This window comes from Diadema setosum, chromosome 14 (assembly GCF_964275005.1).
Source record: "Diadema setosum chromosome 14, eeDiaSeto1, whole genome shotgun sequence".
NCBI classification, from domain to species: domain Eukaryota; kingdom Metazoa; phylum Echinodermata; class Echinoidea; order Diadematoida; family Diadematidae; genus Diadema; species Diadema setosum.
Window position 1 is genome coordinate 10,551,131 of NC_092698.1, and position 16,941 is coordinate 10,568,071.

The following is a 16,941-nucleotide window of genomic DNA, read 5'->3' on the forward strand; positions in this document are numbered from 1 at the left end:
CAAGTTTGATGAAAATCGGTCTTGGGGTTTTCAAGAAGAAGATGAAAATGTAAAAAGCTGACGCACGACGGACAACGGACGAAGGGCGATCGCAATAGCTCACTTGACCCTTTGGCTCAGGTGAGCTAAAAACCACAATGCAGTGTAATACTGATTTGTGTCGCAAGTGAACTGGAAATACACCAAGAATATCTTTATCCAGCACACAATATATTTCACAAGGGATTTGCTCTATTGAGGAGCAATATATGTTGAATAGAGACAACAGCTCAGAGAAAATTCCAGCAAAAGCATCTTATAAGCATCTCTCTTCATCTGCATATAGATTAAAGCCCATACAGAGTATTTTCTATTCTTGCCATTATGGCTGCAAGTGTTTATACACTAACATGCGAGAAATGTTTGATTTATCATAATCTTGACTTGCATTGATGATTCTAAATTTTATTCATTGCAGATGAGATCTCTGTCATGAAAGACAATGTGTAACACCACCACCACCACAAAAAATGAATAAATAAATTTAAGAAGAAATAAGAGGTCCTGTATTTTCATTACAGTGGACTCCCGTTATAATGAAGTCCTCGGGACTGGCAATTTTCTTTCGTTATATCGAAATTTCGTTATAACCGAACCAATAAACAATAAAAAAAAAACATAGAGCGAATACCAGGTAATGTTGCTGTCTGAAGTTTTACTTCATTGTATGTAACCAGAATTTCATTATAACCGTGTTCGTTATAACGGGAGTACACTGTATATTACAGGCAAAATCAACTAAGCAGAATGGGTACACTATCACTGTCATTGTTGGCAATCATTACAATGCTTAACTGCACATATGATATCAAATATATGTATTAAGTGCGCAATAATAACTGTGCACAAATGTGAATGTTAAGTTTGCATATCATGTCGAAGAATGCTAATAAGGTGCACTTTTTTCCTTATAGAAGGTTGAAAAACGGTACTGCAGCAGTGTAATAAGGGCTTTTGTTTTCTCACCTCTCATCAATTCAGTCGTTCCATCCAGCACCAAGTTCAGCAAAGGATCAAATCCCTTTAAGCTTCCAATCACTGCAAAGAAAAGAGATATTACTTATTTGTCTCGGAACAAAATGTATACTGTATCTGAGGACTACAGTGTATGACTCAGACCCTAGCCCTGACATTGTAACAATCAGAGACTTATCAACATAGCTGCAAGCATGACTATCTATACTTCTGAAAGTTCAAATGATTGCAAAGAAGCAAGTGGCTAAACAGCTGTTTGGCATTTTCCATGAAGGTAGAGGGTACACTACACAAATGGCAATGAAATTCCATGTGGGAAAAAAAAAATAAAGGCAACAGCTTCTGAACACAACGTGCAACAGAAACAGCTAAATTTGCCATAATTTATCATCACATTGAATAGAATTCTTGAGCATAAGAACAAAGGGGAAGGTAACCATGTATGTCATATTTCCTATGGTAGATGTCTGCACACATGATAAAAGTGATGGATGAGCACAGTATGGGCCCGGTAAATGTTATTTTCAACATGATGACTGATTTTGTAAAATACTGTCTGTTCAAATGATCCTACCTTCTCGTCCTCCTTGGAACTTGACCCGGATCTGTTTGTCAATGTACTTTGACAAGTCAAGAATGCTTTCTTTCTTCTTCTTCTGTTGTTCTTGTTGCTGCAGGAGATAAAAAACAAATCAGAATAAATAGTGATTGAATAAAGCGGTGAATTTATTATTAATACAATGTGTATAAAAAAAGGTAATCCAACTTTGGAGGGCTACCATTTCATAATTGTCAGCTATGGAGAGCACAATATTGGTTGTGAGGAAAGAAGAACTCTTCCTCTTTCCATTGGTACCTAATTATGTTGACAAATGTCATGCATGACTGAGCACATGAACTTTAAAGACAGCAATGCCAAATTGCACTTTTTCCAAGTTTGCGTGTTATTGTGAAGGAGCAATGCATGTTCCACTGCATAGATAAGATCTGTCAATGAAAGTGGCCAAATAGGCCAGCCTAATACGAATGCGGGTTTATGTTAAGGGTTTCTCCTAACATTTTATGGTCCATAACCTTTAACATGGCCACCTGTCCGATAACTTGGTCACTCCCAGAGGCCAACCCACACATTTTTTTTTCTCTGTTCATATTCAGCACATAGCTCGCAGCAACAAACCATTCATGTCTTGAATATGAAGAGAGAAAATGGATAATGTTTTAGCCTTTATGGGAAGGACCAAGTTATCGACAACATGGCCATGTTGAAGTTTATGAACCATAAAAGGTTCAAAGAAACCCTAAACACGAACCTGGGTCGTGCAGGCTGGCCTCCACTTTCATTGACAGATCTCGTCCATGCAGTGAGACATGCACTGTTTTTTCACAGTAACATGCAAACCTGGAAAAAGTGCAATTTGTCATTGTTGTCTTTAAAGTTCATGCGCTCAGTCATGCATGACTTTGTCAACATAATTAGGTATCAATGGAAAGAGAAAGACTTCCCCTTTCCTCACAATTAACACTGTGCTCTCCATAGCTGATGATTATAAAATAGTAGCCCTCCAAAGTTGGATTACCTTTTTTCTTTTTTCTTTTTTTTGGATATGCACTGTACAGATGAATGTAACACTGAAATTTAAAAACAAAAATATTGGTGGTGCATAATTACCTTTCAATATCAACAAACAGGAGCTATTCATGGCTTTTCTGGTGGGTAAAGTTAACATTGTGAAAAGAAATGTGATTTCATACCTCTGAAAGAAAGTTAAAAATATATCTTGTGTAAGGTGTGCATCCCATATTGGAAGGAAGGACACCATTTGGCACTGACTATATCAAGGCTGAGCAACAAAGCATGGTAATGACTGCATGTGAATAAAACAACTGTCTCAATGCCATCATATCTCGGCATTGTATGCAATTACAGGTCTGGCAGTTACTATCATGACCAATGACAATATGGCACAATCATACTGTAGATGCAAAATATTTCACAGGTTTCATTTTTGCTTATTTGGCAAGTCAGAGATATTCTCAAATCTACCAGCCAGCCAAAATATGATCCTCTGGTTACATGATACGCGAGTACCACATATGAAAGCAATGTAGGCCTACAATATATGTACGTAAATTATATGCAGCATAGGCATGCAGCAGCTGCATCCAGATGCGGAGCATACTATGTGCACATGCACACGTATGCTGAGCACATACAGACATGTTTAAGTAGTATGATATCCACGTTCCTGACTGCGAATTTGACCATCTGCAAAATTATTTTACAACTCCTGATTTATGAAAGAATTGTATTACAGCCACAAAATGTTTGTCACCTAGAGTAAGTGATTCACTTTTCTAGCATTTAATGAAAGAACACTTGACTAACCGCTTTCAGAAGCAGGGGGAATGATTGCTACCCTTAACATTATGTCAATAACTCAAGTTGATGGAATGTGTAATTTTTGTGAAATATTAATTTCTGTGGAATATCCTATGTATATTTTCTTTATATTGTTGTCCACACATGACAACATAACCTCTAGTAGTCTCCTCATCCAGCAGTTCTGACACCAAAACTTTAAAAACTTAATAACTTTTGCATCGACTGTCCGATGTTCCTCAAACTTTCACTGATGTGTTGCACTAATGTTACTGCTTTCACTCAATCCACATTTCTCTTTGGGTTTTGGTTTCCTTTACACTTTTACAAGCAAGTGGGTATTGAAGGTAGTTATAAAAGAATCAACTTTCAAAATACTAGTTCAAATAGGGGGCGTGAGGCAACCGATTCCACCTGTGCAAACAACCGATCCCCCATGATTATTGGTACTTTATAGTTTGTGGAACAACAAGAACATCTCATCCAAACTGCAATCAGAATAAACCTCATACAATAAATCTCAATGCAAAAACCCTGATGACTTCTTTGTCCTGGCAGACACAACTACACGGGGCCACAGGTACAAACTTTGTAAGCCAAGACGCAGAACAAAATGTAAGGAGGGATACATTCACTCGTCGAGGACTGGAATTCCCTGCCGGAAGATGTAGTGGAAGCTCCATCTATCGCTGCCGCTAACACTATTTGTCACTAGGCTTGATTGGCCTGGGAAGACCAATGTTTCCTGTCTCCTTATTCCCAATAGCAAAAGTCAACTCTGATCAGCAATGAGCAGTAATTACAAACAGCCTGTCTGCCTTGCCTTCTTTTGAACTGGAAAAGAAACTACCAACCAATAAGTGAGCTGATGATAGAGATTAATCAGAAGAGGATAGACGCTGGAAGCCCAGCTGCTGCTACACAGCAAACTTCCAGTATCTTCGGTATTAAAAGGTAAAGGTAAAGTAAATTGAATTATTTAATTGTGACTAGGATGGCATGATTAAGTGAACAGCATTAAATTTGAGAGAATCAAGAATAAGCACAGATGTCAAAAGAAATTTCTGGCAGGATCTTTCTTTTCACTGGGCCATCAATTTACATACCGAGCCTACAGTGCCACTGATGTGCAGTGATAGTGATCTTTCATAATGCCCCCCTCCCCATACATACGGAATAATACTGCGTAATTTACAGAGAATATTGTTGAGACAAAATTAGCCTCGTTGTGGGGCGCTGTGTGTAACCAGTACATGTTGGGGTCGCTGGTGTGGTTAGTACAGAATAGAATCTCCTACGACTAGTACTAGTGAGTCCTAACTGCGACCAGCCCCAACGCTACTGTGTACAAGGAGTGCACAGGGGTTAAGTGAGTCCTACTATAGACCAGAGTCCTACGACTACGTATGGAATAATTTATTTTTTGTTCACCAATGACAATGTTTGTTTGCAAAAATGGCATTAGGGTCTAGTCTATTTGCAATTTGGGGCTTCGTATATCAGTTCGGGAAACCCACTCACAAGGGGGGCCCCTCCTTATAAGTAACCCGTCCCCCTTATAAGTAACCCCGTCTCCCTTATAAGTAACCCCGTCCCCCTTATAAGTAACCCCCGGGGCACCCCTTATAAGGAGTCTCCATGCTTTTTTGCAATGCAACGCGAAAATGAAAGGACTGCGGCAATTCGCTTGATTATGTCCATAAAGCTTCACAAGTTTCCTAGTTACTCACGAAATTTGAGCAAAATCGGTTCGAGGCATCATATCTAAAATCATGGATTTGAATGCGATGTCAAACGACCCATGCGAACGCTGAAATGCGAGCGATTACTGGCGTGAGTGTCGCCAGGCGTGGCGGCGCGGCAATGCTTGAGTGCAGACGTGGCGACTGAGTACGGAGACTTTCGTTCATTCAGGTGGCTGTCTGCACTCAAGCATTGCCGCGCCGCCGCGCCTGGCGACACTCACGCCAGTAATCGCTCGCATTTCAGCATTCGCATGGGTCGTTTGACATCGCATTCAAATCCATGATTTTAGATATGATGCCTCGAACCGATTTTGCTCAAATTTCGTAACTAGGAAACTTGTGAAGCTTTATGGACATAATCAAGCGAATTGCCGCAGTCCTTTCGTTTTCGCGTTGCATTGCAAAAAAGCGTGGAGACTCCTTATAAGGGGTGCCCCGGGGGTTACTTATAAGGGGGACGGGGTTACTTATAAGGGGGACGGGTTAGTTATAAGGAGGGGCCCCCCTTGTGAGTGGGTTTCCCGAACTGATATTATAATGTAAATTTAAGCTACACCTAAGTATAGACATCTATCTAGTATTTAGTAGTAAATTAAGTGGCAAAATCGTGAAATAAGCCCCACCGCAGTGCGCGTGCACCCGTGCGTTAGCAAGCAAGGTTAGGTTAGGGTTAGGGATTAGGGTTAGGTAGGGTTGTATTTATGGTTAAATTGGCCATTAAATTAGTCAAGGGACATTAGGGAGTCCTTCCGAGAATAAAAAGCAGAAGACCAAAGAAAAAAACGGGAGAAAGGGAGGACGAAAGATGCTATGCTGTGGAAATCGGCCCCACCGCCGTATGCATCTCGCGTAAACGCCGTTTGGTGGGGCCGCATTCACGAGTATTATACTGTGGAAGAAAGCCCCACCGCCGTGCTTATCTAGCGATGAACGCCACACGGTGGGGCTGAATTCACGAGTATAAACAGGTGAGCCGCCGTAGTATTTGTACGGACACGCAGTGGTGGGGCCTATTTCACGAGTATGCCAATTAAGTAGAAGTCTAAATTAAAATCAGTAAGCACACGTGCACACATGATGATTTTGAATTAAAAAAAAACAAAAAAAAAACAAAAAAAAAACCGAGCAGTGATTTATTTTTTGTTTGTGGTGCCGAAAGCTTCTGTCTGCAACTAGGAATTCAAAGGGACGTTACACTGCATCCGCACCTCTTTAACAAACATGATGCAGTTAAAAGTTGACTGTAACACTAAACTGAAGTCAGTAATTTACATAGAAAGAAAACACCGACGTCAGGCGAGGCCGCCGAGCGCCGGGCGCCGCGCCGCCCGCCCGATAAGTCAGGCCTCTGTAATCGAACCTCTACGGTGCCGTGGTGGTAAGCTCACGACGTCGCGGTGGCGAAGAGGGTAACTCGATCGTCCAATATAAATGGGGTGTTTGTGAGAGAATAACGGCAAAAAGTCGCATATAAGATTCATAAAATATCATAAATCTAAATGAAGTCAGTGGATGTCTGATATAAATATACTCACAGCCATTATTCTGCTGAAAGTGTTCGGAAAGACGCGGGTCACCAGTGCCGTGGCTTGTTCGTCGTGTCGCAGGCTTCCATGTGTTGAGTTCGAGTGTGATCAAAAGTGTATGGTATCTGAGAAAATCAAACAAAAAGAGGAAAACGACTAAATGGAGGAATGAACATTCCCGGGTGAACGTCGCGTGTGTCGTGAGCAAAGAAAACGAGGAAAATAATAAGTACAATGTAAATATGGAGCTGGAACTTGAAGAGGATTTCGAATTTCTCAAAATATCAGTTACTGGACTTTTCCATGGTTTCCTCAGCCCAGAGACATTGATTCAAACAAACCTATACCAGTATGAAGTGCTTTCTTATTATTGTTTCTGAGAGTGTGTACGTGTGTTTCTTGTTTTTGATTTGTTTTGTTCTTTTTTTTTTTTGTGCTTGTGATGGTGGTGAACCAAGCTCATTATCGTCGATGATGTGGTAGTCAGTCAATGTACAGTTTTCAGGGCCCGAGAACCGTTTGTGTGTGTGTGTGTGTGTGTGTGTGTGTGTGTGTGTGTGTGTGTGCATGTGTGTGTGTGTGTGTATGTGTGTGTTCTATTTTCAAAGTGTGAAAATATTACACAATAAAGGAACTATTTTTGTTTATTGTGACCAATAATGATTCTTTTGTTACGTTGTACAGTAATGTAAATTGCTTATCTTTGGCATTGTTTGAATGGAACTGAAAAAATATCAATGAAAAAAAAAATCAAAGTGGCAGAGGTGTTTGGGGTCGTGCTCGTGGTTTAGGTCAAAACGGGGGTAATGCCCTGATCAAAAACAGTATTTGGAGATTTTTTATTTTAAAAAGAAAGTGAATTTAGAGTGAAATTGGAGTGAATTTTGGGTGAAAATGTTCATTTCACTCATTTTGGAGTGACCTTAGGGATCACTCGAAGTGAGTGATCCCTGAGGTCACTCTAAAACGAGTGAAAATGAACATGTTCACTCAAAATACACTCCAAATTCACTCTTTTTTTTTGTATTCACTCCTTCAAGAGTGAATATATATTTTCACTCGATTTTTTTTAGAAAGTACGATGCGATGCGTGTCAGCGAACAGTGTTGCGGTATGTGGGTCACTTGAGTTCAAAAGGTGGTTTGCTGATTTCTCATTCTAATCAGATTTTGTCTGATTAGGCCTACCTCCTATAATAGTCCGCCAGATTTTTAAATTGTTGCAGAACACTTACCCGAACATGAATTTTACTTGTCGAGAAAGAAAGTCCAAAATTATAAGAAAATCTCTTTTTATACAGTCAAGGCCTTCATAAAACGCAATCATTTAAATAAAAAGCACATGTTGATTCACACGCTTAAACACATTGGAGTATCAAACTTGGTTTGATTGAGTGTTGGTGTTGCATTGCATTGAGATTTCTACACCATGTTGGAAAATTGCTGAAATAAAATTGAAGTGCATTGTATCATAAACAGTCGTTATCATTTGGTACTGTATGGTTGCCTTCGTGGGTTTGGAGGGGGAAAGTGAAAAAGAAAATAAAGGTGGCTTCAAACTTTTTTTTTTTTTATTTGCCCAATTTCGGCAAGCATTTTTCCTCTGTTCCAAAACGCTTTCCCGACTTTAATTTTCACTTGCCCCAGGCAATCGGGCAAGTACTTATGTAGCATCTTGCTCTAAGATGTTTGTTTATCCGAAATGAATTGGGGGTTCGTTAATCTGAACATTTTAATTGCCGCGTTATTCCGAAGTTGTATGTGTATACTTGTGACGTTTACCACACATGTCTTTTTGTTTATCGTTCCTGCGAGAATCAAAATTATAACGCTTTTTTTTTTTCATCTTGACATTGTATTTTCTCTCTGTCGTGGAACTAGCTGAGAATAGATAGACGTGAAAATGGAGTCACCCACTCGAAGTTTAAATTTGCTACAAAAAGTAGAAGGAAATGCACACATCATGCATTTATACTTCAAATAGCAACGTGCGTGCCTGGATCCGAAGTCAAACAACGACCATCGGTGATATTAAATTTGATATTCGCAGGCTGGATGTTATCAATTAATCAGACAGAGTCTGTTGCCGATGGAAGAGGTAGATTATACTGTAGATCTTATATCCTATATGAGTTTGCGATGCTGACATCGACCGCACGATTACAGATCCAAAGGTTCGTTATTCCGAAGGTTCGTCATCCAAAAATGAAACAAGGTTCGTTATTCCGACGGTTCGTTAATCCGAAAAAAAGAAAGGTTCGTTATAGGCACATTCTTTTCATCCAGGGCTTTTCATTTTTCGGATTTTATAACGATTCTTCGGAATAACGCCCCTTATTTGGTTTTCACGACAGATTGACGAACTTTCCTTTGGAATAACGACCTTTACATTTTCATTTTCGGATTAACGAACCTTTCGGAATATCGCCACAGATGTTCGGGAATTAACGAACCCTTTTTTTCACTTTCGGATTGACGAACCTCTTATTGTATATAGGGATTGTGTGTATTTCGGAATAACGAGCCCCCCCCCCCCCCCCAAAAAAAAAAAAAAAACAAACAAACAAACAAAACAAAACAAAACAAAACAAAACAAAACAAAACAAAACAAAACAAAAACAAAACCAAGCAAAACAAAACTATAACCTTATTTCACTTTCTGATTAACGAACCTTCGGAATAATCAACGTCACTCTCTCCCGCCGCGCTAGACCCTCTCGTCAGCTGAGCTCGATTCTTCGCCCCATTAGCTCACCATCATACAGAGAGAGAGGGCCTTGACAAAAAAGGCTACCGCCGCGCCAACTCTGACCAACAGATTTATTTCTTATATGTCATGCATCTGACGGCCATAGAGGAAATTCTTCTCCAAAATCACCGCACTGACTTGAATAAACGATAGAATGAAATAATTACATAGGCAGAACTGTAAATATGTAATTAGTTTTGTAAATTCTATATAATGCTTCCCATTTTTGATTCCACAAAACAGAAATATCGGTAGCAGTCATGTAATTAACAAAAGCACCTCATCAGGTGATGATGCTACCCTGTGGTCTCTTCGTGGACGTTTTCGGGAAGATAATACTCAAGATAGACATTATTTTTGTCAATGAGTTACCGACCGGACCCTCCCCTTGAAATGTAATGTTTGCCAAGTTATTCCACGTCTGTACTAAAATTTGACGCTCATGATTAATATTATTGCTTTGTTTGTTTGTGTGTGTGTGTGTGTGCTCATGTGTGTGTGGTTTTTTTTTTTCGTCGTATTTCATTACAAGTGCAAAATTTACGCGCACTTATTGTAAAAGTAATGACATCCTCACTTCATCCTTTATGCACAGGTGCATGGCATTATCTCTGCATGTAAAGGCGTGGGATTATATTCAACTCATTATATTCATACCGTTAGGCCTATAATACGCGTCAACGAAATCTCCTCCATTGACCCCATGTATAGGACTAATGTTTCCTTGAATTCTTTCCGAACCACTTGTGTTATGAAGAGTGGAACCACAAAGTTCTGCCAGTTGTAGGAAGAGTACAATATTATCTATAGTATAAGTTCAAGGTTCTGAAAAAAAAAATGTTTATCTAACAATTTGAAGTGAACTACATGTACATATCTTTTTTTTTTCTTTTTTTTTTAATGAAGACATAGACTAACCAACAAATGTGATCAACCTTCAATCAGTTTCGGAATGCTCCCACAGATGGTGCTGCGACAATTTCCGAGGCAGAGCCGTATATATCGGCTCTGTGCCGAGGACAGGGAACGCCAGCTTTTCGGACAGTCGGAAAGAACGAATGGCGATGCGATTTAATTCTCGAGTACTAGTATTGTGTCTTATATGTATGTTGTTGGGTGGCTCTCGTCAACTGAGTAACCTGTTTGATATTTACAGCCTGTGCCGAAAGATGAGCAAGATTATTGTGCATTTTATTGTACATGATTATGCCTGTCAATCCGGGCTAACGGCGACAAGTGTATCAATGAATTTTCCTCTTTTTTTCTTTTTTTTTTTACCTACGTGGAGAGAACACAAAACGTGCAAAACAAAACAATGACTCAGAATATTCCCTTTTCAAAGAGTTTATTATGAAATAAGATCTAAATGTCATCAGGATATCGCACATGTATTATAAAATGTTGTTGAACCTTTCTTTTTTTCCTGGAGATTGTCAAAACCTTGCATTTAGGATGTTCTCAACCATCATTCTTCTTTTCTTTTTTCTTTTTTTTCCTTTTTTTTAGCCCAGTCTCCAAATCAGATTAGGTCCTCTAAAAGATTTTGTGTATGATGTTGATTGTCGATGGTCATGTAGGAGATTGCATCATCGGCAAATAGGCAAACATTTTGATGCTAGACCATCAGGCAAATCATTAATGTAAAACAGAAAAAGGCACGGGCCCATTAGAACCGACTCCACTCCAGAGATACTGCTATTGGAGAATATTTGATATATAACTGTCCGAAATTACCTCTGACTTTTTCCATGGAGAAAGCTTTGAATCCATTTAAGATTTTCCCCCTGATACCATAGAAGTCCAATTTGTGTAAAAGTCGTTCATGTCCAACCTTGTCAGACGCTTTTGGAAAGTCCATGTTTGTATAACACCGTTTGACGCCCTTTGGTCCATGTTCTTGTGTAGATCACAATCTCCTCAGGTTTTTGCGCCATCCAAGTCTAGGAAACAATGCTAGTATCCAAAAGAGTTGAATCCTCTGGAGCATAATTTCCATCTCTATATTTTGTCCCCCCCCCCCCCAACACACACACACTTTTTGGCACCCGTACCTAGAAATACATAGGGTGTCACCACTTTGGGCCCGATTTTTTTTTCTTTTTTTTTTTTTTTTTTTTACCCCAGAAGCATGGTAGGTACCTACTATGGAAATAGAAAAAAAAAAAATAGAACTACGGTATTGAAACTTTTGGCTGCGGTATAACTATAAGGCCTTTGTTTTTGCACTGTAAAGATGTCAGTTGAAGAAACCCGGAAGTTGCAGTGAAGGCCTTTTTTTTTTTGGTTTGGTTTTGTTTTGTTTTGTTTTGTTTTGTTTTGTTTTGTTTTGTTTTGTGTTGTTTTGTTTTGTTTTGGGTTTTTTTTTTTTTGCTTGTTAGCTGATGAAATCCGGACTTGTGGGTCCCGTACAAGCGAAGGTGTAAAGTGTGAAAATTGTGTGACATCCACTTCACTTTGTATACATCACAGTATACAAAATGATATAAAAATAGTGTGTGTTGGGGTGGTGTGACTGCGTGGCGTGTCCTATATCACGTAGTAAACAAGACTGTACAAAATGATATAAAAAAAATATTAATTTCTTAAAAGACACAAACACTCGACAGGACAAGACACAGTATCATGTGCCACATCCAGGGGGTGGAGTAAGATACACTCTTGTTTACAACCCATCAACTAGGTGTGGACTATTCTTTTATACTTGGTCTTGTCTGGTCGAGTGTTTGTGTCTTTTAAGAAATCAATATTTTTCTATATCGTTTTGGTGGGGTGCAGAGCTCGAGTGTGCCACACCCAGGGGGTGGGGTGCAGAGCTAGAGTGTGCCACACCCAGGGGTTTGCAGAGCTCGAGTGTGCCACACCCAGGGGGTGGGATGCAGAGCTAGAGTGTGCCACACCTAGGGGGTGGGGTGCAGAGCTAGAGTGTGCCACACCCAGGGGGGTGGGGTGCAGAGCTAGAGTGTGCCACATCCAGGGGGTGGGGTGCAGAGCAGGAGTGTGCCACACCCAGGGGGAGGGGTGCAGAGCAGGTGTATGCCACACCCAGGGGGTGGGGTGCAGAGCAGGAGTGTGCCACACCCAGGGGGTGGGGTGCAGAGCAGGAGTGTGCCACACCCAGGGGGTGGGGTGCAGAGCAGGAGTGTGCCACACCCAGGGGGTGGGGTGCAGAGCTGGAGTGTGTCACACCCAGGGGGTGGGGTGCAGAGCTAGAAGAGTGTGCCACACCCAGGGGGTGGGGTGCAGAGCAGGAGTGTGCCACCCCCATAGGGGGTGGGGTGCAGAGCTAGAGTGTGCCACACCCAGGGGGTGTGCCCCCAAAAAGAGTGTGAGCCCCCCAAAATGACGTCATACTCTGCAGAGCAAGATTTCCGATTCCCGATGCCCAAGAGGGTTCTCCGATATCAGCATTTATGGAAATGAGTGAAGCTCCTAACGTCATTACGAATATCAAAATTAGTGACGTCATTCATTACTACTTTCTCTCATCAATACGTCTATTACGTTATTTTTTCCATTCCTTATTCATATTCGTAATTTCTTTTTTATGTATCCTATATTAATGTTTCATAACTTATCTATCATTTTCATATTCATATTTCATATTCTTTTGTCCCCACAAGTTATGACACCGAGACATACTAATACTACTTCCCTTCCCCATCAGCATCATTGAAACGGATCGATGCCCCTTGGATCATTGCTTTAATTGACTGAAATGAAATCAAGAATATTGAGAAACTCAATATCTACTACATTATACAATGTACATGGAAATAAAAGAATATCTATTACGTGTATAACAACTACAACAAGGTATTGATACCAGAATGGTATTTTTAAAAAAGCCAATAACAATAACAACTGATGCTAAAGACCCGCTTGATAAGAGAAAATGTGATGGAAGGATAAGAAACAGAAGGAATAGATGAGACAAGTTGAGTTTAGAAGGAAAAGAAGAGATGAAGAGGGGAGCGAATATCGAACAGAAGGAACATAACATTGTTGTGATATTTTATTCCTCTTATTATTGTCTCTTAAACGATAGACTGTCGATGTGTCAAATAAGGTGCATATAAATTTGTTTAGTTTTACCTGTTGTGAACAAACATTGATGGAAGTACTAACATGCAAAGGCAACTATTAATATAGCTAATGTGATTTTGATTGTTTCGGTACAGTAATGTCAGTAATTTGTGGGAAACATATTTTACGACCAACTGCGCTCAGGAGTTTGTATTTCAGAACCTGTTAAGATCGACATCTTCCTTGCACGTGTTTGCAGTGCTGTGATTAGTGGAAAGTTAAAATTTTACTTCACTCAACAATCCATATTCTGGGTATCGGAGTCCAATGTAAGTCATATTTCACGTTATCAATTCAATAATGCAAACAGAGTTGCAAGTAACTTTGAAAATATACAAAATAACTATGATAAAGAAAGTGAAATACGATTGATAAAAAGAACAAAGAAAATGTACAGAAATATAATAAATACAGATCTATTAATACGCGATACAGGGAACCCCCCCCCCCCAAAAAAAAAAGAAAGAAAAGAAGAAAAAAAAGAAGGAAAATATGGCAGGGGAGAAATATAAGGGAGGGGGACAGTGAGAAGGACCCAAAACTGATGACATGAGCACAGCTGTACAAATTTAGAATGAAAGAAATACGAGTCACATATTATAGTTGAAAAAAACAACGGGAAAATAAAAAGAAACCTAAAGCTCGACGTACGGAAATATATGCATATGACAAGTGAACAAAGAATGAAGGAAAATGGAGATGAGAGCGAGAGGAGGAGAAATGAAGAGAAAGAGGGGGAGAGTGAAAAGACACGTTACAGATAAAGAAATCACGGCCTGGAAAAAGGCTTATGCAGTAACTATCAAAGAAAAGGACAAAATACTATAGTCATCTAAACATGTGTCATTAATAATACATGACTACAAAACTTGATTTAACTAGAAATGACTGCCCTCTTTTCACAATAAATAATTGATTCACCTTCTTTTTGGGTATTTCCTGTGATATCTTATTCAGTATTTCTTTCGATGTTCACTAGGAGGCTGCAATGAAAAGGTAATGAAATTCATCACCACTTTTATTCTCATCGCAATGGGAAAAAATCTTAAATTTCTATAGGAATTTGATTCCTAGAAATTAAAGGAAAGTTCTTAGGAAAGTAGTGAATATCTTGAGGGACCCCCAACACCCCCTCATCAATGTTTCTGTTGGTTGAGATCTGGTAAACGACAGCAGTCTGCAAAATGCAAGAGAAACCAATATCCGAATTTTTTTCATTCCATTTGCAATTAGACTTCTCAATAGTACCCGTTAACTCATTAGTAGCTGAACTATACCCGAGGCCGCCCGTGAGGTTGCCCCCCTTAATGGGCTACCAGAGGCATGCCCGTCCGTTATCTGATAATTTTGTGTTTAACTGTTTCCACTGTTTTCACGTGGAATACTACTGCCATTGAGTAATTTGAGGGGGGGGGGGGTTAGGGGTCGGAATTGTTTCTGTGATGAGCGGGTCTTTTGGTGGAGTCTTGGGCTTTCAAATGGACGAATATTGTGATATCGTTTGATAGGGGACAAATTTGCGGTGATTTACGGTTTGGAAAGTTGCCGGGTTGGGGCGGTATTGTAAAAAAGTGAAACTGCACTGATTGTGAGATCCCCTGCTTGCTTGTTTTTAATCACCATCATTATCATCTCAACGACAACATTATTGCCACCTTCATTATCATCTTCTACATCATAATCATTGTCATTTTTACAGTCATTGCCACAGACGGGTCATTATCATCATCAGCTGGGATCACCATCTTGGGATTTTACAGTTTTTAGATTTATGATGTAACAGCTGATGATGTTTGATATAATTATGTATGAGCTGCTATACCTCCGCTTCCTTTTCCATTCTTATTTTTCTTTCTTTTCTCTACCGTTAATCCTCCCTTTATATTTTTTTGGGCAAATTGACGTATAATTACATTTCATTTCATTCATTTCATTTCATTTCATTTATTTCATTTCCAACATCATTTTCATACACAAAATAACACAAGATCAATGCAATGTAGTAACAAAGAAAAATACGTGAAGTTGACAATACTACGCATCACAAAAGCAAAGTAAACAATGAAAATTGAATTGAAACTAAAGATGCAGGAAATGGAGGAGACATGCTAAAAAGCTAAGCTTGTATTTTGCAGTCTCCTCGTGGACAAAAAGACTAAATAACATCAAAAAGCAATTAGCTAGACATAATATAAAAGGTGTACAACACATACAGACCTATATAAACAAACAAACAAACAGACGGACAAACAAAAGCAACCTCTCTTGTAAAGAGAAAGATAGAGAGAGAAAAACAAAACACAGTAAAGGAAAAAGAGGAAAAGAGGAAATTATTTTGAAAGAAGAAACAGAAAGAGACAAGAGGACAGGGAAAGGCGAGAAAGGAGAAGAGATGAAAGGTCTATACCAGCACACGCGAGGCACATGATGCGGTGGATCACCGAGGTATATGTACATAATGTAGGAAAGGAATAGATAAAAGAAAAGAATGAGTATAACGAATAAAAGAGAGCTCATAACTCATTCAACTATATAAGAATTTATGAATAACTTCTTCAGTTTAGATGTGAATGTGTTTAAACTTAGAACTTGTTTCATACTATTATCGAGAGTGTTCCAAAATTTGGGGCCAGTAAAAGAAAACATAGATTTAGCAAACATAGTCCTAGTTAATGGCAAATGAAATGAGTTGGATTGCCAGGTAGGATAAAAATGAACAGATCTATTTTCAGTGAACATGGACTCAAACACAAATGGGAGAGAATTATTGGTAAGTTTGTACATGAATTGTCCTAGGTGTAAAAAATACAAATCCTTCACTTTTAAGATTTTGTTTTCATGAAATAACACATCAGTATGACTTCTCCACTATTCATTGCAAATAATGCGAAGAGCTTTTTTCTGTAACAAAAGTAGTCTTTTCTAATGAGAAGAATGTGTGTTTCCCCAGGCGAGTATACCATAATTCAAATAAGGTAAAATCAGAGATGAATATAACATTAAAAGAACATTTTTGTGTAAATAGAATTTAACTTTATTCATAACACCTATATTTCTTGAAATAATAATATTTGTTATCTTGTATATCTCAGTATTGTAAAGTGATTATGTGCAATACTATGGTGGAATGTAGAAAGAAATTTAAATGATGATATAATCACTGATATTGTTTTCGTATGTGTTAATTTGCTTGTTGTGTTGTATTTTAGGGCGAGTTGGTTTGAGTTGTTTCAGTTTATCGCGGGCTGATATGGATAGGGGGGGGGGTGAGACTGGGAACGTAGCAACAGGCAGGGTTTCTGGAGTTTTTAACATCATGCCAATTGAGTCGGTTTTATGCCACGCTTTCATACGATTGTTCTTTTTAGTTTGACTTTGCATGCATGTTCAGTTATTTATCATTTATCATCAGGGGCGTCACCAGCTTTTTTTTTCAAGGGGGGTG

The 16,941-nt window shown here is 39.1% G+C and overlaps 1 protein-coding gene across 1 annotated transcript in view; it reads right to left on the reverse strand.

Annotated features, from left to right (window-relative positions):
• Nucleotides 1-6,751, reverse strand: part of LOC140237828 (U6 snRNA-associated Sm-like protein LSm7) — a 10,502-nt gene extending 3,751 nt beyond the window's left edge. Inside the window, exons 1-3 of the mRNA XM_072317758.1 lie at nucleotides 6,675-6,751; nucleotides 1,589-1,685; nucleotides 1,006-1,077 (exon numbers count right to left, since the gene is read on the reverse strand). Coding sequence (XP_072173859.1) covers nucleotides 1,006-1,077; nucleotides 1,589-1,685; nucleotides 6,675-6,680 — 175 coding nt within the window. The 5' untranslated portion in view covers nucleotides 6,681-6,751. The remainder of the gene's footprint in view (nucleotides 1-1,005; nucleotides 1,078-1,588; nucleotides 1,686-6,674) is intronic.
• Nucleotides 6,752-16,941: the final 10,190 nt, after the last annotated feature.